Source organism: Orbicella faveolata, unplaced genomic scaffold (assembly GCF_042242905.1).
Source record: "Orbicella faveolata isolate gen_17 unplaced genomic scaffold, um_ofav_v1 contig_4, whole genome shotgun sequence".
Classification (NCBI taxonomy): Eukaryota; Metazoa; Cnidaria; class Anthozoa; order Scleractinia; family Merulinidae; genus Orbicella; species Orbicella faveolata.
Window position 1 is genome coordinate 408,437 of NW_028301569.1, and position 26,564 is coordinate 435,000.

General features: G+C 40.2%; 1 protein-coding gene and 1 long non-coding RNA gene across 8 annotated transcripts in view; one reads left to right on the forward strand and one right to left on the reverse strand.

Annotated features, from left to right (window-relative positions):
• Positions 1-10,458: 10,458 nt before the first annotated feature.
• Positions 10,459-11,694, reverse strand: LOC149100839 (uncharacterized). Its single transcript, XR_016203181.1, has 2 exons — positions 10,931-11,694; positions 10,459-10,638 (listed from the first exon to the last, which is right to left on the reverse strand). It is a non-coding gene; the product is annotated as an uncharacterized LOC149100839 (long non-coding RNA).
• A 1,629-nt stretch (positions 11,695-13,323) lies between these two features.
• Positions 13,324-26,564, forward strand: part of LOC110053691 (sacsin-like) — a 52,659-nt gene continuing 39,418 nt past the window's right edge. Inside the window, exons 1-2 of one of the 7 annotated variants that reach the window (XM_089275830.1) lie at positions 13,324-13,457; positions 19,763-19,809. In XM_089275830.1, coding sequence (XP_089131956.1) covers positions 19,806-19,809 — 4 coding nt within the window. In that variant the 5' untranslated portion in view covers positions 13,324-13,457; positions 19,763-19,805. The other 6 variants (XM_089275831.1, XM_089275829.1, XM_089275832.1 and 3 more) reach the window with 6 other exon arrangements.

Genomic DNA, 26,564 nt, shown 5'->3' on the forward strand with positions numbered 1-26,564 from the left:
CAATGGTTTTTAAATTTCAGCATAGTGGATCTCCGTTGCTATGTGGAAGATGAAGAGGTCAAGTCTGCTTTGAGCGAATTCGGCGAGGTGATTCGTTTAAAGTACAAAACAGATTATGAACTGGCCGGATTGGAAAAAGGCCACCGTTTAGTCAAGATGATCTTGGATAAACCTTCAATTCCATATTCCTTGCGTATATGTGGGGAATGGTGCCGTTCAATTCACAATAATATACAGTCTGTGTGCATTGCATGCAGTGAGCTTGGGCACACGGGAAGAAATTGCCCGAAGATTCGTTGCCGAGTGTGTAAGCAGTTTGGACAACTTGTCCGACAACTGTGATCAGCGAGAAGAGCAAGATGACGAAACGCCTGATGCTCAACCAGAAGCAAAAGAAGAACTGTCAGAGGCAACCGGTGGACAGCCACAAGCGGTTGGAGGAAGCGATGATATTGGAAATGAAGATATTCGTCCAAATAATATTAATGACTATCCGGTAAATAAAATTCGAGAATCTCGTAAAGAAGAAATGGATTAGGATGATCGAGTTCAGAATTCTAAGAGACACAATGTCTCAGACTCTGATTGTGACCGCGCAGTCTCTGCTCGCCGTGCAAGATTAAAACCTGCTCCTAATTTATTGACCCGTAGAAAAGCGGAGTAAAAGACTGCTAAAGCTTCCGACAAGCCAGTTTTTTGATTGAAGAGATTTTTGACTGTTTGAAACGTGAACTAGGTATTTGCGTTAAAACCATAAAACCCAGCCAAAATACAGCCTTCAGGTAGAATCCCGCCTTAATAGAGAGTGCAAGCAATTATATTAGACACTTTCCCACTTGTTTCTTTCGTCTACGAACACACGACAGGGAACGTACCGGTTCTCGTCCGATCACCCAAGTCAAGTCCCGTTGGGTGGCGTCAGTACCTGTTTGGGTGACCACCTGGGAATACACCGTGTTGTAAACTTTTGGACCAATTTTTGACTTTTCACAGGAGATTTCCATTCGCCTCTACCTAATTGCTCCTTCTCTTTTCCACAAGTTGACATAGCATATTGCAACACTCTACTGTTGTTCACCTTTTATTACTGGGCTGCAACACTCATCACTGTACTAGTGATTGCCTTTTGAATGTGGCTTTGATGACTGACCATTAGAGCATTGCCCTTTTTTGACTTTACGTTTTAGCCGTTCTCTTTAGACCCACCACTTATTTTGGTACGGTTTTCCTTATGGAATATTAGTTGTTCGTATGTATGCATACATCATGTAAATGCGGAGTAACCTAGGTACAAATCCAAACAGGAACGTCACAGTAACTACGAAACTCAGTGGGAATGCAGTCGTCTAACATTTAATCTTTGTAAATGAAGATGTGAACGATCGCAGTAACGAAAAGAAAGCACGAAAAATTATTCGCCACTGCTTGTTAGCGTTGATAACTGCGAAGATCGTTCACAATCTTCCTGTATTTAATCTGCAGTTCAGTATGTGATCTTTGTACATTTATATTCACTAATGTATTTCATCACTCACGGGTTTATTATGAACCAACAAAATAACCAGCTCCCAATTGGCTGGTTAGCTCAGTTGGAAGAGCACTGCACCGGTATCGCAGAGGTCATGGATTAGTGGGTTCGACCTCCCGTACAAGCCTGTCATCCGTAGTTCAATATAAGATCTTCATAAAGTATGAGCGTATTCATAACTTACTGACTCTATTTAACAGCAGACAGAGTTAGCTGACATTAATAAACCTTACAATAAAAAGTGTTATGATTACAGGTGGTCACCCCATCACTCGGCCTCCATCCAACTAACCCCGTGTGACATGACAGACCACAGCACCGGGTACTTTTCTCCCTACTCTTTTCCATTAGTGAGTGGGTTCTTTACTGCCCCTCAAGGTTGACGTGTAGAGGGGAAGGAGACAAGCCTAACGTGACTGCCCAATGACGCGTTCATCTGAACTGAGGCAGATGTTGAGCACGCAGCCGGCGTACGATCTTCCCAATAATTTTAAAACACTCGTTAGTGGCCCGGTCTTGGTTTCGAAGTCACGGCCTTCCACTCAGCAGTCCGATGCTCTTACCAACTGAGCTAACCGGGTGGTGGTCCAAGATTCTTACAGTCTCTTAAGAATTTAATCAGTCCGGCAACTGAATTGGGCCTGCGTGCGTTGTTCAAATTCGGGGCCAGAAAAACCATGTCATCTGAACTGTTTTCATCGCAAGAATTAGAGTTTTAGTTATTTTGAAAGAGAATACGCTTAAAACTTTAAAAGATAAAGATACACATGGGGCGTACTTACGCAAACTTCTGGAAGAAAAAGTTCTGTCAGATATAGTACCTCATAAACTAGCTGAATCTCTCTCGCAACAACAACAGCAGCGGAAACAGTGATGGAAGATGGTTCTAAAACAGCGCAGACACCCAGGGCCCGGTTGTTCGAAAGCCGATTAGCGCTAACCCAAGATTAAATCGTCCTAATCGACGGAATAAATTTATCCTTCGATTAACTTCTGTTCCTCGAAGCTCGATTAGCACTATCCAAGGATTAAACTAAGGGTTAAATTTAACACACCTAGCGAGGTGGATTAACTCGGTAATCGGATGAAAAAGCAGACAAACAATTCAAAATGGCGGACTTACAGTTTGTTGATTTTGCTTTAATGCCGGGCCCGGTAAGGAAAGAAAAGCAATTCGAGCTACCTGACGACTTTTGCAAAATAGATGTTACTACTCCCTCGCGGATGAGCCATCCCGCGTCCGGTTTTCCCGCGGTTTCTCGGACGGACCGCTGTTCGCCGATCCGCAAAATGTTTTTCACAACGAGGGCGAAGCGAGAAATCATGAGAAATTTCAACATTTCCGCTCTCAGAGGTAAAGATCGTCGCTTACTAGCCACTGTAGTGTAAAGGAAAGATCTGTGGTGGAATTTAAGGCTTGTTTTGCTCGATCGAAGGCGAGTATTATGGACAAAACATTGTTAAAGTTTCCTTTACTGTCGACCTTGCTTGTTCTTCAAAAAGTTGTTTATCTCATTCGGCAGAATCTCCGCTTTCGCTTCTTTACTTAGTTTATGGCTTTCCTCTTTTCTACAATTTTCCCCCAGCCAAACTTGCTTTATTAGGCCATCCGAATTACGGTACTCCGAGTAGAGGCTATTCTAAATTTCTAAATTACAAAGAAGTAAGGTTGAAAATTGACTCACAGTGAGCTTCGCCAAGCGTTTATCTTGCACAGATTTGCTATCACGACTCTAATTTTAATTTAAGCATTTTTATTGGTTCTTATAGCAAGCAAATGTAGTTGACATATAAGAATTGGGCTTTCTTTTTCTTTTTATTCAACAACAAGTTCGTATCATTGGTAGGAGCCGTCATAATTATCCCTTCCCTCCCCTACTGGTCCTAGTACTACTTCATTTTCTCCCACCACAGACCGGTTTTACCGGCTTAATCCGAGTTTAATCGACGGATAGTTAATCGAAGATTAAATCTGTTTTCGGGAACACCATTTTATCCCCCGATTAGTTATCCCGGGAATAAGAAATTTAGTCGCGGAATAACCGCTAACCCCGGCTCGGGTTATTTTAATCGGCTTTCGAACAACCGGGGCCAGGAGGACAGCGGCAGCAACAGTCACACCCACAGCCACAGGAGATGGTGCATCCCAGTATCACAATAACCACAAAGATGGTCACTGGAACAGAAATGAGGAGAATCTTGCCATTGACTCACTAGAAACGGAAATCAAAACAAACAAATTAGTTTTTCTATCCCCATCTGTCTCTTTTTCTCTCTTTCTCTGTCTATCTGTCTGGTTGGCGGGATATTTGTCTGACCACAGGCAGCCCAAGCTCTCTCTATGAACCACACAAGCAACACAATATGGCATCGAATTATAAGGGTTTATATGGGATTTTCTACAAGATATCCATGGAGGTAGTTAAAAGTGAAAATTCTCAATAAAAATGGCTTACCTTATTCCATAAGTGGGTTGTTTACTCCTGGTGTGGTTATTTTACCTAGTTAGCTTGATTTAAGCGACTTTTTTGAATTGCGGTATACCCTTCATTAAGAGAGGACAAGGCGAAACACCTCAGTCGGAACAGCCTGCCGAACGAAGTCAAAAATCCCAGGCTAAAATGTACCCACGGCTACAAATCCACCGCAGAATTCAAGGGCAAAGGTTTATCTTTCATTTCAATCCTCTAGCCACACAATCGCAGCCCTGCAAGCGACGCCAGGCGGCTCTTCGTATCCCCAGTGAAACGATAAAACGATGGAAGAGCTCCGTGTCTGTTTGATCCGCGACCCAACGACCGTTGACATCGGCTTGGTAACCTCATCATGTTGGCAAACCAAGACTCGCGGGGGTACTAGACCGCATTTTGTCAACCAAACTTCTTGTAACACCTGGGGTCCCCTCAGGTCGAATTTACAATGCAAAATAAAAATCGTACGGAACGCTTTTGCAAAATGGCTTCAAAACTAAAGAAACGTAAGATCAGCGGCGAAAGCTCCGTAGAAACTGAGGAGATACAATCATTTTTGAAGTGGAAGTCGTGGTAAGTTTTCTCGTTTATGCATCTTTGATTTGCTTGTATAAAATATTCCCGAGCTGATAAACTAAATTTGCTTCTCTTAGGGTATTGTGGAATTACGAATATTGTGAGGAAACTGAAAGCCAACAAAATTTGGAATTATGGAAATTATGGAAGCCAGCAAAATTTTGTCTAGAGCGAAGAGAAAGAAATTGCCGTAAGCAAATTGAACTCTGTTTTGCTCAGGAGAATTAACGAATTATGGGGAGATGAAGTTAAATTGGTGAGGCGAGGACCAAGTAACTCAAAGGTGCATAAACGTGAAAACTTACCATGACTTCCACTTCAAAAATGATTGTATCTCCTCAGTTTCTACGGAGCTTTCGCCGTTGATCTTACGTTTGACAAATTTGACAAATTACGGTCTCGTACTCCCGCGAGTCTTGGTTTGCCAACATGACAAGGTTACCAGGCCGATTTCAACGGTCGTTGGGTCGCGGATCAAACAGACACGGAGCTCTTCCATCGTTTTATCGTTTCACTGGGGATACGAAGAGCCGCCTGGCGTCGCTCGCACGGCTGCGATTGTGTGGCTAGAGGATTGAAATGAAAGATAAACTTTTGCCCTTGAATTCTGCGGTGGATTTGTAGCCGTGGGTATATTTAGCCTGGGATTTTTGACTTCGTTCGGCAGGCTGTTCCGACTGAGGTGTTTCGCCTTGTCCTCTCTTTATGAAGGGAAAACCGGAATTACAAAAAGTCGCTTAAATCAAGTTAAATCGGTAAAGTAACCATACCAGGAGCAAACAACGCACGTATGGAATAAGGTAAGCCATTTTTATTGAGAATTTTCACTTTTAACTACCTCCATGGATATCTTGTTGAAAATCCCATATAAACCCTTATAATTCGATGCCATATTGTGTTGCTTGTGTGGTTCATAGAGAGAGCTTGGGCTGCCTGTGGTCTACCTGTTGTCTGTTTCTCTCTTTGTTACTGTCTCTCCATTTCTCTCTGCAACTCAGGACCCAGTTGTTGAAAGCACGATTAAGCTATTCAACAAAACGGAAAACGTAGGAACATTTACATAGGAACTTGGTAATATTGAGCGATTTGGGAGATTCAAATTCACCAGACGAATGCGTACAGGTTATGCAAAGCTAATGGAACACCGTTAAAATGGCAGGATGGAATGTTGTTTGATAGTCAAGACATGAAAACCCAGCTAAGTTAACATATTTATATTGTTTTATGCTTAAGTCGTGCTGATATTTCTGTGATATTTTGAATTGAAGTGATTTAATGACAAAAACAATGGTAGCACTTTTGGTCACGCATTCGACTGTTGGCGTTTTTTAAATTTTTTTTGTGTGTGATTTGAATAATTTTTTGACGAGTCCCTAATCATTTGCCCAAACTAAACTTTACATATATTCAAAGACCTATCCTAGTATAGTTAGAATCTAAAATCTTGTGGAATTCCGAGACATGGCACATGGTCAAAATGACAGTTCTTTTCACCGACTGACTAACTCAATTTTGGAGAACACTCTGGTTTTCTTTACCGTCAGATAATTAGATTAATCCAATATTCTTGAAATTGTCCTTTTTAAGACAAAGAATAATTCTGCATTACGTTGGTTGCATTACAACTTTTTTGCGCACGATAGTTACGAAATGCGAATCGAATGAAAAAGGTCGATTTTCAGCCCAGTTAACACTCGTTAGATTGATGTCTGGACGAGAAATCGATAATGTCCTTTTTCTCGGAAATACCAAGATATTTGAAGAAAAAACTACATAGCGGTTTTACTTTTACTAAGGCCTACTTATATGCAACAGTAGGGCAAATTCGAGTTTTCAAGCCTTACCGAACTATTTTTGATTTTTTGGCACATTTGCTCTTAAAGAGCCACTGTCGCGTAATGTAGGTAAACGCAAAGCTGTGTTTCCACCAATGCGGAACCTTTAAACCATTTGGCAGTTTTTTACAAAGTTCTTAATATGTAGGACATTAAAACTATTTGCGGTTTTGACGGTTCTCTGTGGCTTTTGTGGCTACAGCTATATGACGAGGAGGAAATGAATTGCAACTTAACTTTTTCAAGTATTATCATAGTGCGTCGGAAAAATCGCCATAAAATAATACGAGTTTCCTTCCCTTCCTAGCCTGCGAACAGGCTCCTGGTGAGCCCGAACGAAGCGAGGGAACCTGTAGACATTCTATTGATGCCGCCGTTCCATGATACCAGCTCCTGGCATGATACCAGCTCCCGGTATCATGATATGATTGGTTAAATCGCTGATTGTTGACATCTTTGAGATAAATATTTGACAGATCTTTATAAAATGCGGTTGACCGCCCTACACGACTCCTACGGTTCATGAGGCTTACTGTATTTATATGTTTTAAGCTCTCTAAGTATTGGCCCTGGAGGGACAAAGTTTGAAATATTCCATGAACATGTTGCTTACTTGCACTCTATATTATGACGCCCGGCCCGGCTATTTGATTAGGTCGATTGGAACTGTTGGCAACTACAGAAAATGTAGCTTCTTGATAGGTCTAATTACCACATTGACTGACTTGCCACAGGCTAATCACTAAGGGCGGATAGGCACATCAAAAACAAAGATGTTTCGTGCTCGCCAATGTTTTTTTTTCCGTCCTCGCCGGGGGCCTGTTCGCAGGCTAAAGGCAATGTTGAGAGCAGTCATTCTTGGATTAGTGCGACATGCAACTATATGATCAGAGGTCAACTATCTCCAAAGTACCAGTGAAAGGGCAGTAAAATAACTGGGAACAACTAGAAAACTATTGGTGAAATCATGAACGTGAAGTGCAATGTAATAAAGTATGAAAATTTCGCTAAAATAACAAATACCCAAAAACTAATGATATTTCCAGTCCTGCCCTGGACATTTGTTGTGGAAAGTATCTTTCACCGGGTCAAATGTCATGCATTTTTTCGTGCTGGCACAGTATGTGCACTGAATAAAAGCGACAAAAACGAAGATGACGTTGTTTGAAATAGGAAGTGATTTAACAACAAACAAACAAACAAACAAAACTACAACCACACACGGCACAGAAGTGCACAGCCCATGCCATCCGTGAGGGCTATGGAGATTTTAGCGTCTTCATTGTTTGGCCGGTCAAGCATCTATTAAAAAATTAGCTGTGGTCCTAATTTGTTTTTGAACATCTGTAATTGAGAATTGGAACTCTCTTTGGTTTTCGACCTACCGAAGCATCGGGTTATTACTGCGTATGCTTCATAAAAGGGAAAATTATACTACAAACGACAAAATGCGACAATTCAGTAAATTTGTATTTCGGTCTTAACTGTCAGTAAAAAAAAAAAAAAAAAAATCCTTTGTATGGAGACTTCAAGGTATAAATTCTGTCATTCAAGGAATCACCTGTTGAGCGATGGCAATAACTTTTTGTAACCGAACAATATTCTTAATGGTGAAACTAAATTGTCTAACCCATTCTTTAATACATTCATCGCATGTCTTGTTGGTTCTCTGGCTGCAATTGTATTCTGAAAAGACAAAAATTAATAAAAGTACACATATGAACTTTGTTATACATTAAACCGACCACCCACGCACGTTGCAACAACGAGAACATCAACATTTTGAATATATATTGTTCAGACGTCGGTTTGGCGGTGGTTTTCGGCCGGTTTCTTCATAACTCATTGGGCATACCGATTTTTTTTAATTCACTGAAATAATAATAAAAAAAAGTTCTGGAATTATTATGAGTGTAACAAAGGGAAGGTAATAAAACTCGTAGGAAGATGCTTCAGCTTTTTAAGAGGAAACGGGACAAACTGAGAGCGACACATCAAAAGATGGATCAATTTCGATATATTAAAATTTAGCCTAACACAATAGACCTCAGCACGAGGCTCTGGGGAATAAACCCCACAAACTCTGTAGTTATTCCCCAGAGCCTCTTACTGGGGTCTATTGTTTTAGGCTGAATTTTAATATATCGAAAGTGGTCTATCGCCAAAGTCTTACGCCTGTTGTCGTCCTGTTCTGAGAGGTTGAATCGAACTTTCGTGCTCCTTCCGAAGCCACTTGCTCAGTATTTATTCGCTTCCCACACGTAGTAGAAAAACAAAAAGATTCTGAAACACCCCAAGAAAAGTGCATAAATTTACCAAGTTCTTAAGAGTCCCTGTCATAAAAATGGAAAATAACTCGGCCAGGGTCGAAAATTCGATTTCGCTCATATTTTCATGGTATATAGGCTAGGGCATGACAAAAACTACTGGATAGTCTTTTGGCAAAATATTCTTTTATTTCAAAGAAATATGCAAATTACCAAACTCCGTTAAAATCGTCATTTGACGCACCATTTTATTACACAAGTTTGAGAGCCTCGCATGCAAAACCACATCATTCTTCCGTCTTCAAAACACTCAAATATTTTTGTGCAATGTTTAAATGTGTACTGGGTTGATTTTAGGGAATGTTGCGTTGTCTTTTTGGGTGCAAAATAATTAAATTTCGAAGACATGTATTTGATTCACTTAAAAGTACTTCGTGGATATAATTAATTTTCACCATGTGCGAAACCTTCAAATGGATCAAGCTTCTGGTGGTTGAATCGCAGAAGGATGGTCTACAGATTCCTGTAAAAATGTCTTTGGGCAAATGATTGTGAGCGACGCGAGAGCTTTTCAAAGTACGTCAAAAATGCAAATATTTAGCTAAACTCCAGAATGCCCGGCCACTTATTAGCATCTCATTGAATAAGAATAGCAACTATTGTGAACCAAGCTGAAGTTGTCTGCCAATTCACTGCCAATTCGACCGGCTGAAACTGTCTGCCAATTCGATTTAAAATTCAGTAGTGGAAATTACAACATAAAATCATTTAAATATCTTTACCAATTGCTCAAAAACAATTTCTAGCTGCATTGAAAGCTATTAATTTGCGCCAAACGCTCACGTAAATTTGTAAAAAGATGCTGTAAATATCCTTTGTTCAGAAGTGAATAACTCGTTGCGTGACTTTTCAGTTGACATCAACGTGGTATCGTTTGAAAGCTTACCGTCTTATTAGTCCATCTCAACGGCTTCTACACCCATCTCAACGCAATTACTATCGAAAAATTGCACCCGAACATCGTGCTTTCATAACATACACACTTGTACTGGCTTTTCCGGAAGTGAATAACTCGTCACGTGACGTTTCAATTGACACGAACTCGGTATCACTTTAAAGCTTACCGTATTGTAAGTCCATCTCAACGGCCTCTACACCCATCTCAACGCAATTACTATCGAAAAATTTTACCCGAACATCCTGCTTTAATATAACATACACACTTGTACCGTCTTTTCCGGAAGTGAATAACTCGTCACGTGACGTTTCAGTTGACAGCAACTTGGTATCAGTTTAAAGCTTACCGCGTTATTAGTCCATCTCAAGGGCTTGTACATCCATCTCAATGCAATTACTATCGAAAACTTTCACCCGAACATCGTGCTTTGATAACATGCACACTTGTACTGGCTTTTCTGGAAGGGAATAACTCGTCACGTGACTTTTCAATTGACACCAACTTGGTATCACTGTAAAACTCACCATATTATTAGTCCGTCTAAACGGCTTTTACACCCATCTTAACGGGCTTTCTAAAACATAGACATAACTTTTATTGGTCAGCGGTATATTTTTGTATTTTTTTAATGTCAGTAAGAAGAAAAGAAAACGGAAAGGCAGAGTACGTTCTGATTTCAACCATTGAGCGCGCGTTAGATGAAACTAAACACCGTTAAATAGGGGAATCAATTTGGGGTTTTCCTTTCGAATGTAACAGTCTCTTGGGTGTAGGCTGTTTACGATTGCTTCTTCTCTGGACCTTGGCAAGCTCCCTTCTCTGCTTCTTTTCTTCAATGAGGGAATCCCATTCAATGCCATACAGAACTGAAAAATTATTAAAATGTACTCGCAAACAAAGCGTAGCATGGAACAATATTAAGAAATAAACTGACCGGATCCTTGCACTTTTTAACTTTGTCCCCGGCCCGACTTTCTGCATCTTTGGGATATTTGTTACTACCCTGAAAAGGTACATGCAAATAGGTGAATATATTTCAGATTTTTCATCACATTTCTATTTTAAGTTTTGTTTTACGGACTTACATTTGGCTGATCTAGCACATTTGCATCACTTTGAAGGTTTTCTTTGCCGCTTATTTTTTTTGTTCAATTTTTTCCAACATTCCTCCTACACCCCTCCCCTTAGTCGGTCTTGTCACTAATTACAATCGTATCAATTTAAAGATCATTATTGAGAGTTCAAGGAGGTCACGACAAAACCTCGTGATTCTTATTAATGTTTTCGTATCTTACCTTTACTTGTAACATTTCGGTCACCAACTTAACAAAAAAGGTGGATCGCGAGAGGTTATAAATTGCTTTTATCATGCTATGCTCTGGAGGACCATTGACATATTCGGTGGCGATTTTTTGCCAGTATGACCCTTCCTTCAGTCCTGCAGCCATGCGGGTTTCATTTGGAAGCCCAGTCTCTGCTATCAACTGAGCCAACCGCTGGTAATCAAGAGCGTGGTGGGCCCTGGATTTCTGTTGTGAATGAATTGCAAAGAAGGTGGTACCCCATTAGAAAAGCTAGTTATAGAATTAGAACAAGAGTTATACGCACCTTTCGTGGCATTGTTCTGGCCTTGAGCGTTATCCGAATCCGGCAATCAAGTGGACATTCCTTATTCTTTACATTATTGTCATTCGTGTGCTTGCTTGCTTCGATTGCTCTTTAACGTTGCATCCAACAACGGAAAGACAAACAGTTCGGTAGATTTCTGATTTTATTTATTTTGATTGGTGAAAGTATTTGTGTTTTAACAGAACAATTAAAGAGGACACTTGAATGGACAATTTACCAAAGTATGTTGTTCCCGATAGAAATAAGAATAAACGTTGACGGTCAATTTAATTAGACAACCAAAGGTATAATTTTAAAAAAAATGAAAAAAAAAATGAGAACCGCGCTTTCCCCTGTGGAAACATAATAAACTTGTAAGTAAAAGAAGATAAACTTATTTAACGCTATCACAAATGTTGAATTTTTAGTTTTCATCGATAGCGATGTTGGCAATGGGAATGCCTGTATGATAACAATCGTCGGTCAAATGGGAAGGTAAACAACTGATTTAGGGCGGCGGTGGCATCAATCGTTTTCGCTCCTGTCAGCTGAAAGCCCACGGTTGATGGTCGTTGATGATAATGTTCTTTTCCCAAGTTTCGTAATCAACATCTCACGCTATTTCCACTAATACTGATTACAAACAGCAACGTGGATATCGCTAATTAGTACGGTTTCCATTTTGTCTTGAAACTCAACAAGCCATGCGATGGAAATCTTAAATATGCCTGGAAAGATCATGTGCTTTTCTTTTAAAAATTAATTGGGTTGAGATGGGTGTAGAAGCCGTTGAGATGGACTTACAATACGGTAAGCTTTAAAATTGAAACGTCACGTGACGAGTTATTCACTTCCGGAAAAGCCAGTACAAGTGTGTGTGTTATTAAAGCACGATGTTCGGGTGAAATTTTTCGATAGTAATTGCGTTGAGATGGGTGTAGAAGCCGTTGAGATGGACTTACAATACGGTAAGCTTTAAAATGATACCAAGTTGCTGTCAATTGAAAAGTCACGCGACGAGTTATTCACTTCCGGAAAAGCCAGTACAAGTGTGTATGTTATGAAAGCACGATGTTCGGGTGCAATTTTTCGATAGTAATTGCGTTGAGATGGGTGTAGAAGCCGTTGAGATGGACTTACAATACGGTAAGCTTTAAAATGATACCAATTTCGTGTCAATTGAAACGTCACGTGCCGAGTTATTCACTTCCGGAAAAGCCAGTACAAGTGTGTGTGTTATGAAAGCACGATGTTCGGGTGCAATTTTTCGATAGTAATTGCGTTGAGATGGGTGTAGAAGCCGTTGAGATGGACTTACAATACGGTAAGCTTTAAAATGATACCAAGTTCGTGTCAATTGAAACGTCACGTGACGAGTTATTCACTTCCGGAAAAGCCAGTACAAGTGTGCATGTTATGAAAGCACGATGTTCGGGTGCAATTTTTCGATAGTAATTGCGTTGAGATGGGTGTAGAAGCCGTTGAGATGGACTTACAATACGGTAAGCTTTAAAATGATACCAAGTTGCTGTCAATTGAAAAGTCACGCGACGAGTTATTCACTTCCGGAAAAGCCAGTACAAGTGTGTATGTTATGAAAGCACGATGTTCGGGTGCAATTTTTCGATAGTTATTGCGTTGAGATGGGTGTAGAAGCCGTTGAGATGGACTTACAATACGGTAAGCTTTAAAATGATACCAAGTTGCTGTCAATTGAAAAGTCACGCGACGAGTTATTCACTTCCGGAAAAGCCAGTACAAGTGTGTATGTTATGAAAGCACGATGTTCGGGTGCAATTTTTCGATAGTAATTGCGTTGAGATGGGTGTAGAAGCCGTTGAGATGGACTTACAATACGGTAAGCTTTAAAATGATACCAAGTTCGTGTCAATTGAAACGTCACGTGCCGAGTTATTCACTTCCGGAAAAGCCAGTACAAGTGTGTATGTTATGAAAGCACGATGTTCGGGTGCAATTTTTCGATAGTAATTGCGTTGAGATGGGTGTAGAAGCCGTTGAGATGGACTTACAATACGGTAAGCTTTAAAATGATACCAAGTTCGTGTCAATTGAAACGTCACGTGCCGAGTTATTCACTTCCGGAAAAGCCAGTACAAGTGTGTATGTTATGAAAGCACGATGTTCGGGTGCAATTTTTCGATAGTAATTGCGTTGAGATGGGTGTAGAAGCCGTTGAGATGGACTTACAATACGGTAAGCTTTAAAATGATACCAAGTTCGTGTCAATTGAAACGTCACGTGACGAGTTATTCACTTCCGGAAAAGCCAGTACAAGTGTGCATGTTATGAAAGCACGATGTTCGGGTGCAATTTTTCGATAGTAATTGCGTTGAGATGGGTGTAGAAGCCGTTGAGATGGACTAATAAGACGGTAAGCTTTCAAACGATACCACGTTGATGTCAACTGAAAAGTCACGCAACGAGTTATTCACTTCTGAACAAAGGATATTTACAGCATCTTTTTACAAATTTACGTGAGCGTTTGGCGCAAATTAATAGCTTTCAATGCAGCTAGAAATTGTTTTTGAGCAATTGGTAAAGATATTTAAATGATTTTATGTTGTAATTTCCACTACTGAATTTTAAATCGAATTGGCAGACAGTTTCAGCCGGTCGAATTGGCAGTGAATTGGCAGACAACTTCAGCTTGGTTCACAATAGTTGCTATTCTTATTCAATGAGATGCTAATAAGTGGCCGGGCATTCTGGAGTTTAGCTAAATATTTGCATTTTTGACGTACTTTGAAAAGCTCTCGCGTCGCTCACAATCATTTGCCCAAAGACATTTTTACAGGAATCTGTAGACCATCCTTCTGCGATTCAACCACCAGAAGCTTGATCCATTTGAAGGTTTCGCACATGGTGAAAATTAATTATATCCACGAAGTACTTTTAAGTGAATCAAATACATGTCTTCGAAATTTAATTATTTTTGAGTGTTTTGAAGACGGAAGAATGACGTGGTTTTGCATGCGAGGCTCTCAAACTTGTGTAATAAAATGGTGCGTCAAATGACGATTTTAACGGAATTTGGTAATTTGCATATTTCTTTGAAATAAAAGGATATTTTGCCAAAAAAACTATCCAGTAGTTTTTGTCATGCCCTAGCCTATCTACCATAAGAATATGAGTGAAATCGAATTTTCGACTCTTGCCGTGAAATTAAGAATTTGTCTGATTTTTACAGGCAGGCACTCTTAAGTACTTTGCTGTCCACATCTACTGCAATCGGTTTTTTGATCATAAGATGTGGTATTTTCTTAACGAGTTTTGTCCAAGATTGTCGGTATTATGAGTGGGATAATTTCAAATAGTCTGATTGCCCGGTTTCCAAGAAATACGGCAACCTGATCGCTGGACCGCGCATAATTCATGATTTCTCGGAAGGCCTTGGATTAGGTTTCATGCAGTAAGCAAGATATCAGGTCTTCTGATCAGGTTTCCAAACTTTGCTTGGTTCTGTAGAGAAAGCGAGCAGATCTTTTCCAGAAGGACGATATGGAACATAAGTGGACAATACTGAGGTTGGGAGGAAGTTTTGACCAAACAGTTAGCTGTATATATATTTAGTTTACTGTTGTCACTTGCTAAAAGCGACCAAACCTTGAAAATACTATGTTTGGTTGAGAATAGACCTTGTTATCGTCCGTCGTTATCGAAGCAACAGCGCATATTTATGATTTTTATGTGGATCGCAGATCGTGCTTCATGGGCATGATCTGTACTATAAGCTACTGAAGGCACAAGCCCGTCATAACTAGCGACAACGAAGACATTTTTCTACATGATTATAACCAAGCAAAATTCAGAAACGCCTTTTGGAAGCATTTTGGTCTGACCATGCAAAGTTGAAATAGATACATGAAATGCGGTCGTTTCCGTTCTTTCCCAGTTCATTTAATAGCGATGAGTCGAAAACGTTCACAGCGTAAGAGATGAAAAGTCTAAGAATCACCCGATTGGACATTGATGCTGATGGAGTGCCGGGCAGCCTCTTACCTTCTGGATAGACGGCATATTTGATTTTCCCGAGATATCGTAATCAATGTTGCCGTATTTCTCGGAATTTTAAGGCTCAGGCTTACCGAGAAATCGATATAAAAGGACAAATTTTACTGAGAAAATGCAAGATGGTAATTTGTCGTAGCCATGATGTGACAGTGATAAGGAAATTCGTGTTGTTAAGCCTGGTTCACACTAGCGGCATAACGACATAACGACATACATTGGTCACACAAAGAAAAGATCACTTTTATCTTTATGCCGTTACGTTCATGCTGTTATGTTGATATTAAATATGTCATTATGCCTGTATGTTCACACTGCAAACATAACATCCTTTTTGCACCCAGATAACGTCCTTTTTCACGTCGTTATAATGATGTCGTCATGTCGTTATGTGGCTAGTGTGAGCCAGGCTTTACAGGCGCTGTACATGTAGCCACAGTCATACTAGGTAATCTTTCCCTTCAGATTGTCTCGCAAAATTTCTTAAGTATCAGATCCGCTTTATTTATTTATATTGATTTATTTATTGTTTTCTCCATACAAAGTAGATAAATACCACGTGTAAGAAAGACCCGCTTCCAGACATGTAAATAGTAATTTTTGGATTGTTTGGCTTAAATTTGCATAAGGATTCGAGCATGATAAAGCCTTTTCGCTGAGGAGCAAAATACGTGAAAATCGATCGGCTAGGCAGATAATTTGATAGGTGATCTGCTTTCAGAGCGAGCAAACCAGAGCAACAAAAGCGTCCTAACAAGTACTTAAATTGTCGTTTCCTGTGTTGTGAGACTTTGAATGCATGTCTTTGGCAATCATGTTTGTGAAAGGCTACACACGTATCTTTGGCTATTTTTTAGCTCAAAATTTAAGCTGAAACAGAATCTTGATAGTTCTGGAAATTTACATCGACTGTCGAGTATTTCCTTATTTGCAATTTTGACGAAATACTTCCCCCTTCAAAACCAGAAGACAGCGTTTCCTGCTAAATTACTGGTGAATGGTGACCATTCGATTGGAAAGGATTCAAATATTGTCTAGTTTCCGAGAAATGGTGCGTGACGTAAATTTGCATAATAATTCCAAGGTTTCTCAGAAAGCTGTGGAATTTGCTTCAGCCGGCTTCGAAGTAAGGGGGCGGATTTTTCCGAGAAACCGAAAAGGCCAAGAAACAAACAGATATCAGGGAGGTAAAGTGGAAATTTTAGCGGGCAGCAGTTCGAGGCATGGTATAGTTCCTTCTGCCAGGAGATCAAAGAGGTGAAGCATGTCCTTAGGTTGCTAAAGATTACGGCTGCGTTTTTTGGGATGATCCAGATCATTCGGATCAGGGAGAAGAACCGAAGAATCCACTCGGAGTGTGGATTTTATGGATTCATGATGCATTTTTGGATTTCACCGAAAAAAAGATAAATAAAAAAAAACAAAAAAAACCCCGCAAAATCCGTTTTTGCATTCAGAAATCCGGATTTGGATTTTCTGAAAAAACGCACCCTACGTTTCTTTTCATAAGATCATTTCATTATGTCGACTTATATACTTTTCCTTAGTATTCCACCACAACAACGCATAATCAATTTGTTTATAAATGCACGACAGAAATATTTTGTGTTAATGCGAATCTTGAAAATGGATCAATGTGGGACCTAGACATTGTAAGGAATCACGCTAATGCATAGTCACAAGCCAGGGGTGCTTTCCATTATGCCAAAGGGGGCTTACCATTTAGCAAAAAAATCCGGAAATTTCGGTTGAAAGTCAAATGGAACAGTAATTTTCCGGAAAATCCGTTCGGAAATTGTAGACTACGTTCAGAGGCAGTCCTCTTTTTCCGTTCGGAACGGAACGGCGGAAATTTCCTTACCATTTGGTAAATGTTCCAGTTTCCAGTCTCTCATCAGCCGAAAACAATTACGAGAAATCGAATTGCAAATGGTAAGCGCCATCTCATTCGGTTGGGTTGCTGATTTTGGAAAAACCCTTACCATTATGCAACGGTCATCCCAACTGGTTTATTCTGACAAATGGTAAGCACCCTCATTTTCCTCGGGTATTCCCACTGATCTCTGACCGGTCGGTTTGGCATAATGGAAAGCACCCCAGGTGTCGTGTTGCCTTCCGGGTACAAAGTACATTTTCCGAGAAAAGCCTTTCCTTTCGATCAGATATCACATTACATTATTTCTGTATTTCTCGGAATTCAAGGCTACGACGCCGTACCGAGTACTGATCGACGTTCAAAACTTCGGCTCGCTTGTGAAGACGAAAGGACGGATTTTCTGCACCAAGAACTGATAGAAATGGGTAATGAATAGACGCAAAATTAATATTAGAGGGCTGAATACGTGTTGTGAAAAGCCCTGATGCACTAATCTATCAAACTGAATTTCTGTTGCAAGTCGAGGCAGTGTACCACCCGCTTGCAAACTCTTGTATCATGTCAGCTCAAGTATAAAATCTTTAACGTGGTAGTGCCGTCTGATTATCATGTATTTTGATATCCATTTTTGAAACAAGACGGTTGCGGGCAGTGGAATGTGAAAAATATTAGGTTTGTGTGGCAGTTGGATTGTATATTCTTGGGGGATATTTCTAAATGTTAATTAAGACAGCTTAGTGCATTACTTTCTTCACTTATCCTTGAAGCTTATTTAACAAAGTTCACTGAATAGACCTCTTCATGGTTTAAGACGCTCTCCACTGCCGCCGAATGAATGGTCCTCGAATTTGACGGGAATCCTGCCATGCATGACTTTTATACCTAGGCTTTTATAGAGAGCACCTCCGAATGAACATCGAGTCCTTTCACTAAGAATTTTGCGTATTCTTTTATTTATGACAAAAAGAAACACTTGCTTCGGAGCATCTTTATCGATAGAGAAGCGCGCGTGAATTATAAGATCTAGAAACTGTGAAACGCTCTCGGTCCACAGCTGTTATGTTTGGAAAATGCACGTCACTTAAAACTGTTCACGAATTCATTCATTCATCTGCATTTCTTGCCACTTTAACAAACTGCCGCTTCCCTTTGACGTACTCCTTTGTTCTTTGCGGAGGTCGATTAAAATTTCTCCCAAGGTGAATATAAGCGCTTCCTGTTCAGGCCATGCTTCCTTGCAAGCTTGACTGATATGGTATAGCTGACACATCGTAGGAAAAAAAAACAAAAATCCGCTTTAGTAATACAACTGTTTCAAACTGTTGTTATCACTCGCCATGTTCAGGAGAAGATTATGCACTTGTTTATGCCTTTAAGTGAACAGCATCTCACAGACCATGATAACTGACACATTTCACGAAAAAGCCAATGCACAGTGCGGATAAGAGATAACTAACCTGGGTTAGACCACGCAGAAAGGTAGTTTGAATTTAACCTAAGTTGGTTAAAAAATATATTGTTCTTCAATTAATTTCCATGGTAACCGTTAACCCAGCTGAGAATAGCGGCCATGCACTCACGATTTTTTGGTAACACGGTTAATTGTAATTGATTAATTAGAAATATAACCCCATCAACTCTCATAGTGTGGCCACAGCCATTATATTATTCTAGACACAAAGTGTGAAGCCTTGGAGACAACTGGCTCATAGCTGCCGGAGCTTATCCCGGTTTCTGTAGAAAGAAGCGGCGAGGAGTATTTTTACTTCCCCTGGACGGGATGCTAGTTCATCCCAGGTCACTCCCCCTCAATTTGTTAGGTTTCCCCAACAATTCGCTGGTACCCATTTATACTCCTGGGTGGAGAGAGGCACTGTGAGAGTTAAGTGCCTTGCCCAAGAACACAACACAGTGTCCCCGGCCAGGGCTCGAACCTGGACCGCTTAATCTGGGAACGAGCTGCGTGAATTCATTAATTTCTTCACATCTTGCTCACTGATTAAATAGACTTCATCATGTTATGTTCTAAGTTTAATTATTTAAATCAGGAGCCCGTATTTTCTGGAAGAAAAAATAGGGTGTCCAGATGGGGGTCCAGATGGGGGTCCAAATGGGGGTCCAGAAGGGGGTCCAGAAGGGGTCCAGATGGGGTCCAAAAGGGGGTCCAGTAGGGGGTCCAGATTGAGGGGTCCACGTTTTATACCGTCCTTGCAAGTCTTTTGGAAGTCTGCCCCACAGTCTCAGAAAAATAGGAGGGAGCTAACAAAGGTAGTTGCGAGCGACATTGTAAATATTCTCCACTTGTACTCTTTCAGCTTTAAAACGAATGAGGTGATCTCAACAAGAATCGTCAACATTTCGTTCAGTTGGCAGGCCTCAGTATCTACTGGTGGTGTTGAGAAAGAAAACAATCAGTGGTTATTTTGGACTGTTATTTTAACATTTTTGCTTAAGTTTAAAGTCTAATTTTTGTTAAAGGACGTGCTGGGTTTAGATCAAGCAAGTAAGTTTGATCAGTTGTTGATTAAGAAATGTAATTTCCAGTTAAATATATTTTAGAATGCTTATGCATTCAGTTAAGCCTCTGGTTAATCTGCAATCTTTGCCCCAACAGAAGAAGTATTCATGAGAGCGGCTAGGCACATGCATCACTGAAAATGAGTGAGTAGCTATTTTGCACTCTATATTTTTTTATTACATCCCATTTGGATTGTCTACTTGTTACTGTTTGTGTATAGGAACACCTCTTAATAAGAGGACTCACGTCACAATGCATGTTCTCAGACCCAATTCTTTTTAGCATTATTGTTTATCCGTATCCCATATGACATATTACAATATTGTAGCACTCTTATCTTGACTTCTGTTACCTTTCATTGAGCTGTACTATAGCTTCATTCTTTTCTTCTCTGTATCTTTCAATTTTATTTCTTACTCCTTTACTCTATCTTCAATCAAAATCATCAAAACATGTTGTTTTGTTCAGTACGCTGTGAACTGTCTTTCCTTTTCTAACCCAATGCATATTTTGTTTTATTTCATTCACTAAATTTGAAATGTAAAGATTTTCTTTTATATTAATTCTCTGATATTTTTTGTTTTTAATGCACTATAATCTTCTGATTTCCATTACTTTGTTATGCTCTTTGATTTCATAATTCTTCTGTGTTATTACTGACCACTAGATGGGCTTAACCTCTGAGTAATATTGCATTATTTGTTTACAGATGAACTTTATTCCCTCTTCTTGTAATTGTCCTCTTGTAATCTTTTCTGTAGCGTTATTTTCTCTTCTTTCCAGAACTATTCTATTCTATTCTATATGTTATGCTATTCTATTGTGCGCTATCAGTTGTATTCTATTCTAATATGCTATGCTATTCTATTCCTTTCTATTATATGTTATTCTCTTCTATTCTATGCTTTTCTATGCTATTCCATTTTGTTCTATTCTGTTCTGCTTTGCCTTTTTGTCTTGTCATGGTCTTTTCTGTGCTGTTTTTTTTTTCACTTATTTACTGTACTATTCTATTCTAATCTATTCTACCCTTGTGAAAATCCTCACAGGATCTTTGAAGATTTTCAAGGACCTGACAAAGATCCTTAAAGATAGGGATCTTTTAAGGATCTTTTAAGGATCTTTTAAAGATCTTTGAAAGATATTCAAAGCTATCTTTGATGTAAAGATCTTTCAAGGATCTTTGCTAAGATCCTTCAATATCTTTGAGGTTCAGTGAAGATCTTTCAAAGATCTTTGAAGAATCTTTTGAAGGATCTTGCAAAGATCTTTGCTAGGCTTCAAGATCTTCAAGGATTTGATCAAGATCTTGCAAAGATCCTTGGTAAGATCCTTAAACAGGATCTTTGCTAGGATCCTTCCAGATCCTTGAGGATTCTACGAGGATCTTTCAAAGATCTTTAAGGAATCTTTTGAAGGATCTTGCAAAGATCTTTGTTAAGATCCTTCAAGATCTTCAAGGATTTGACCAAGATCTTGCAATGATCCTTGGTAAGATCCTTAAACAGGATCTTTGCTAGGACCCTTCAAGATCCTCGAGGATTCAATGAGGATCTTTGAAAGATCTTTAAGGAATCTTTTGAAGGATCTTAAAAAGATCTTTGCCAAGGTCTGTCAAGATCTTCAAGGATTTGATCAAGATCTTGCAAAGATCCTTGGTAAGATTCTAACAGGACCTTTAATTTGCTAGGATCCTTCAAGATCCTTGAAGATTCAATGAGGATCTTTGAAAGTTCTTTAGGGAATTTTTTGAAGGATCTTGCAAAGATTTTTGCTAAGATCCTCCATGATATTCAAGGGTTTGGTCACGATCTTGCAAAGACCTCTCAGGTAATCTTTGCTAGGATCCTTGAAGATCTTAGATGAGTATCTTTTAAAGATCTTATAGGATTCTTTGAAGGATCTTGTAAAGTTTGTTAGACTAATTGGGTTATTCCAGAAAAAATACACCCCCCCCCCCCGACGGATGGCAAGCAATTTTGACCCCCCCTCTGACTGGATTTTCCAGACCGCTAGAGCCCCCCTCCCGCCTGGATTTCCAAGCTCAAGAACCCCCCCTCCCACCCGGATTTCCATTTTTCTTTTAAAGGCCCTAACTGGAAACAACAGGCAATAGAAAAGACATAACATTTCATCCAAAAGATCCCTTTTTATTATAATTTTAAAAGCTCGGCGAATATTGCGAATTTTGCGGGTTAAATTTCAACATTTTTTGAATCAGATTACGATATTCAAACGATCGTGTTTAACGTTTGAGTGATCTCACACTCTCCCCTAAAACACCATTTGCCTTTTTCTCTAACACAACAAATGTACAAGATAAGAAATTCGTAAGTCTTAAAAATTATGTAAATGTAAGAAAAATTACAGCGAAAAAAGTCCTTAAGGTGATTATAAATAAAAACTATAATTTCAGTTTTTGGTGACAACACGGCCTACATTGGCACGTGTTTACAAGATTGAGTTCCCGTTGTTATGACTGTTAGTGTGACATTTACTTAAGCTTATTAAGAAAGCTTTTCGAACTAGACTAATTTTAAATTTCGTTACCTTTATGGGTCTGTAGGTCAACTGGAACTCTTGCCTTTCTTTCAAGCGTTCAAGTTTTCATGTGTAGTGCTCACGTTCTGGCTTCCATAAACTTGTCTGTTACCATATCGATCGTAAGGCACGGATAATAAAGTGCAAGCAGCCTAGATAAAACTGCTTAAAATTCTTGTAGATCCGATGAGGAATCTTCAATGTGAAATACTTGAAGAACTTAACAATGCCAAAATAAGTATATTTGTTTATAAACAAGTTCTGCTCTTGTGAGGTCGTTTAGATTCCCAATTCTACAAGCAAATTCATCACCACGATTTTACGGTTACACATTGTAAGAGATAAGAAAGAAATTATACACAAATTGTGCATATGCATGTTAGCCAGCAAAACGAGTTCTTGGGTTGCCTGAATAAAACAGTAAAGTACAACTGACTCCCAACCTAAATTGTCTTTTCTTCGCATTTTTGAGGATGTTACAAAGCACAGGCGCTGGTGGCCTGGGTACCGTAAAAATGTTCCAGGCGTTGCGTGTTCAGTCAATGGTGTTTTATCCTATTGTAAAGCAGTCGTAATCCATTTATCGACGCACTCGTTCTTCATGATTGAGGTAAGAACACTATAAACTGAAAGACTACACGATTTCCCATTGCAAAGTTCTTTTTTAAGAGGTTAAAATATATCGATCGAGGTTAAAGTTAAAAGTGACCCCCAAAGAAGAATTTTTAGGTTCAGATCCCCCCTCCTGCCCAGATTTCCCAAGCCATCAACCCCCCCTCCCGCGAGAATTTCCAGTTTGTCATCTGTTGGGGGTGTGTATTTTTTGTGGAATAACCCATTTGAACAGGTGTTCAATTTAAGACTGTATATCTACACATCAGCTTTTCAGCTGATAATTATTTAGAACACCTTAGAACTGTTTATAATAATTATTACAGTTTGCCCTTACGTTGATTTAATCCATGTCTTTTGCATTGCAAAATACGCAAAAAATTATCCATTTTATAACTTGAAAATGGCAAAGTACATGTTTGTGATAAAATGTTAAATTTTATTCTGTATTATTTGTCAGTTCAAGAGTCACAAAATTGTAACACTGTAAATTGTGATTTTATGGCAGCAAGAAACTACAACAATAATGTACAAATTCCATCAGCAATGTTCAAACAACTCCCCTGAATTAGATTGCCACCTTGTTGTGGTGGGGGGGAGGGGGGGGGGGGGCTTGCGTGCTCCAGTGAGCCTGAGAGCTATGCTGACTGGACCTCTCGAGGTCCTGGTAGGGCCACCCATGCCAGATAGGCCGAAGGTTAGGGGCCAGACAAAGAGCAACGTGTAACTTACAGCGACGTGTCACTTACATAAATCATCTGTGCAGCACGAGCCCCCAGAATCCATGCCATGGGCAGCAGTGAATGCCGAGAGTGAAAACACCAGAAACTCTACAGGTAATAGGATTCGAATGACTGACAATGGCCAAAGCTGAAAGGAAGCCACTGTCATGACAACGGGAGCCATCAGTGCTAAAACAACAACACTGATTGGCTTTTGGAATGTGCGAACAATGTATGAGCTAGGTAGGATGGCGCAGGTCATTGCTGAAATGAAGTGTTACAAACTTGATATCTTAGGCATAAGTGAGAGTAGATGGACAAAATCTGGGAGAATGAAGACAACAACAGGGGAGACAGTTCTCTACTCTGGGAGAGAAGATTATCTACATCACGAGGGAGTTGCAATCATCATGAAGAAAGGAATGGAAAAGTATTTAATGGAGTGGAAGCCAGTTAACAGCAGGATTATTCAAGCATGATTAAAGGGTAGGCAGACTAACTTGTCCATCATACAATGCTATGCACCTACTAATGACAGCAACGACAGAGATAAAGAAGCCTTCTATGAGCAGCTGCAAGCGACACTTGAGAACGTCCATCGTAGGGACCTCCTGCTGGTGATGGGTGACCTTAATGCTAAGGTTGGCTCAGACAACATGAATTTTGAAAGGGTAATGGGAAGAGAAGGATGTGGACTGCAGAATGACAATGGAGAGAGGCTGGTAGAATGGTGTGCATTCAATAACATGATCATTGGTGGAACTTTATTCCTGCATTGCAACATTCACAAACTCACCTGGACATCCCCAAATGGGAGGGATCAAAACCAAATAGACCATCTCATGGTTAACAGCATGTGGCGCCGCTCCCTGCTTGATGTAAGAGTAAAAAGAGGGGCTGATGTAAGCAGCGATCACCATCTTGTGACTGCAAAGGTGAGATTGAAACTCTGAGCAGCTGGACCAAACAAACACACCACCCCTAGATATGACATCAGCAGACTACAAGACCCTAGGACTAAGAAAGCCTTTGTCCTACAGCTGAGGAACAGGTTCCAAGCCCTGAGTAACATAGACGAGCGAGACAATGAAGATGAAGACGCTGTAAATCAACAGTGGATGCAAGTGAGGAACATCTTTGATGAAGCAAGTAAAACCTGCCTGGGGATGCAGAAGACTAAAAAAAAGAAAGAATGGATTACACCAGACACGTGGCAGGTTATTGAGGAAAGACATCAGCTGAAGAAGAAGATAAATGACAGCAGATCAGCCAGACTCCGAGAGAGGTATATGGTGGTGTACACAGAAACCAACAGGCATGTCAAGAGGGAGATCCGAACCGACAAAAGGGCATATATGGAAGAGCTGGCAAAGGAAGCAGAGGAAGCGGCAAAAAAGGGAGAGCAGAGAAATGTCTATAAAGTTACTAAATTGATCTGTGGAAAATATAATGGCAGCAGAAATGCCCCCATACGAGATAAACAAGGACAGCTCCTCACCACTGAGAAAGACCAAGAAACACGTTGGGTAGAACATTTCAAGGAAGTCCTCAACAGACCAGCACCAGAAGAGGAGCCTGATATACCAGAAGCTGAGGAGGACCTATGTGTTGGCATTGGACCGCCAAAGAAAGAAGAGATCATTGCAGCCATTAATTCTCTAAAAAACCACAAGGCACCTGGCGAAGACCGCCTCAATGCTGAACTGTTCAAGGCAGACGCTGTGACCACCGCAAACATCTTGCAGCCACTTTTTAACACCATATGGGACAGAAGGAAAATCTCTGATGACTGGAATGAGGGTATCATCATCAAGATACCAAAGAAAGGAGCACTCTCTGAATGCAGCAACTGGCATGGCATTATACTATTATCCACTCCTAGTAAGATCCTAGCGAAAGTCATCATGAAGCGCCTATCACTGGCTGTGGACCTTAAACTCCACGAGGAACAGGCAGGTTTCAGGAGAGGAAAGGGATGTATCGATCATATTTTCACGCTGAGAAATATTATTGAACAGAGTACTGAATGGCAGCGAACTCTCTATGTGAACTTTGTAGATTTTGCCAAAGCCTTTGATAGTGTGCATCGACACAGCCTCTGGAAGATATTACGAGCGTATAGAATCCCCTCCCACCTTGCTGAGATCATCAAAAGTTTCTATGACAACTTTACCTGCTGTGTTGGCGATGGTGACATCTTATTTGAAGTCCACACTAGTGTCAGGCAGGGGTGCGTCTTGTCCACATTACTTTTCAACCTTGTTGTGGACTGGATCATGTGGCGTACCACTGAGGATCAGATCAGGGGCTTTAGATGGACACCTTTTTCCTACTTGGAAGACCTGGATTATGCTGATGATCTTGCCTTACTATCACACACCCACAAGCACATTCAAGAGAAGACGCAACGCCTTAACACCTTTGCAAAGCAAGTTGGCCTTAACATCAGCAGCAAAAAGACTGAAATTATGGCACTGAATACTACCAACATACGACTAGTCCAGATTGATAATGAAGAGCTTCCTTACACAGACAGATTTACTTATCTCGGCAGCATTATCAGTAGAGATGGAGGAACTGACCTGGACATTCAGAGCCGTCTCAACAAGGCCAGAAACTCGCTCAACATGATGAATAAGGTACCGCACTCCTCCACTTACAGTATTCGTACCAAGCTGAATCTCTATCACAGCTGCGTCCTCACAACTCTCCTGTATGGTTCAGAATGTTGATGCTTAACGGAGAAGGATTTATCAAAACTCTCTACATTTCACACCAAGAGCCTTCAGCGTATCCTACGCATCTTTTGGCCTAATGTCATCTCAAATAATGATCTCTTTGAACAGTGTGGAACTGAACCAATGGCTACCATCCTGATGAGGAGACTTTGGAGGTGGATTGGCCACGTCGCTCGCCAAGAAGCCTCAATTGCGAAAACTGCTTTGCATTGGACGCCAGAAGGAAAACGCAAGAGGGGCTGCCCTAAGATCACATGGCGGCGGACGGTGGAGAAGGAAATCAAG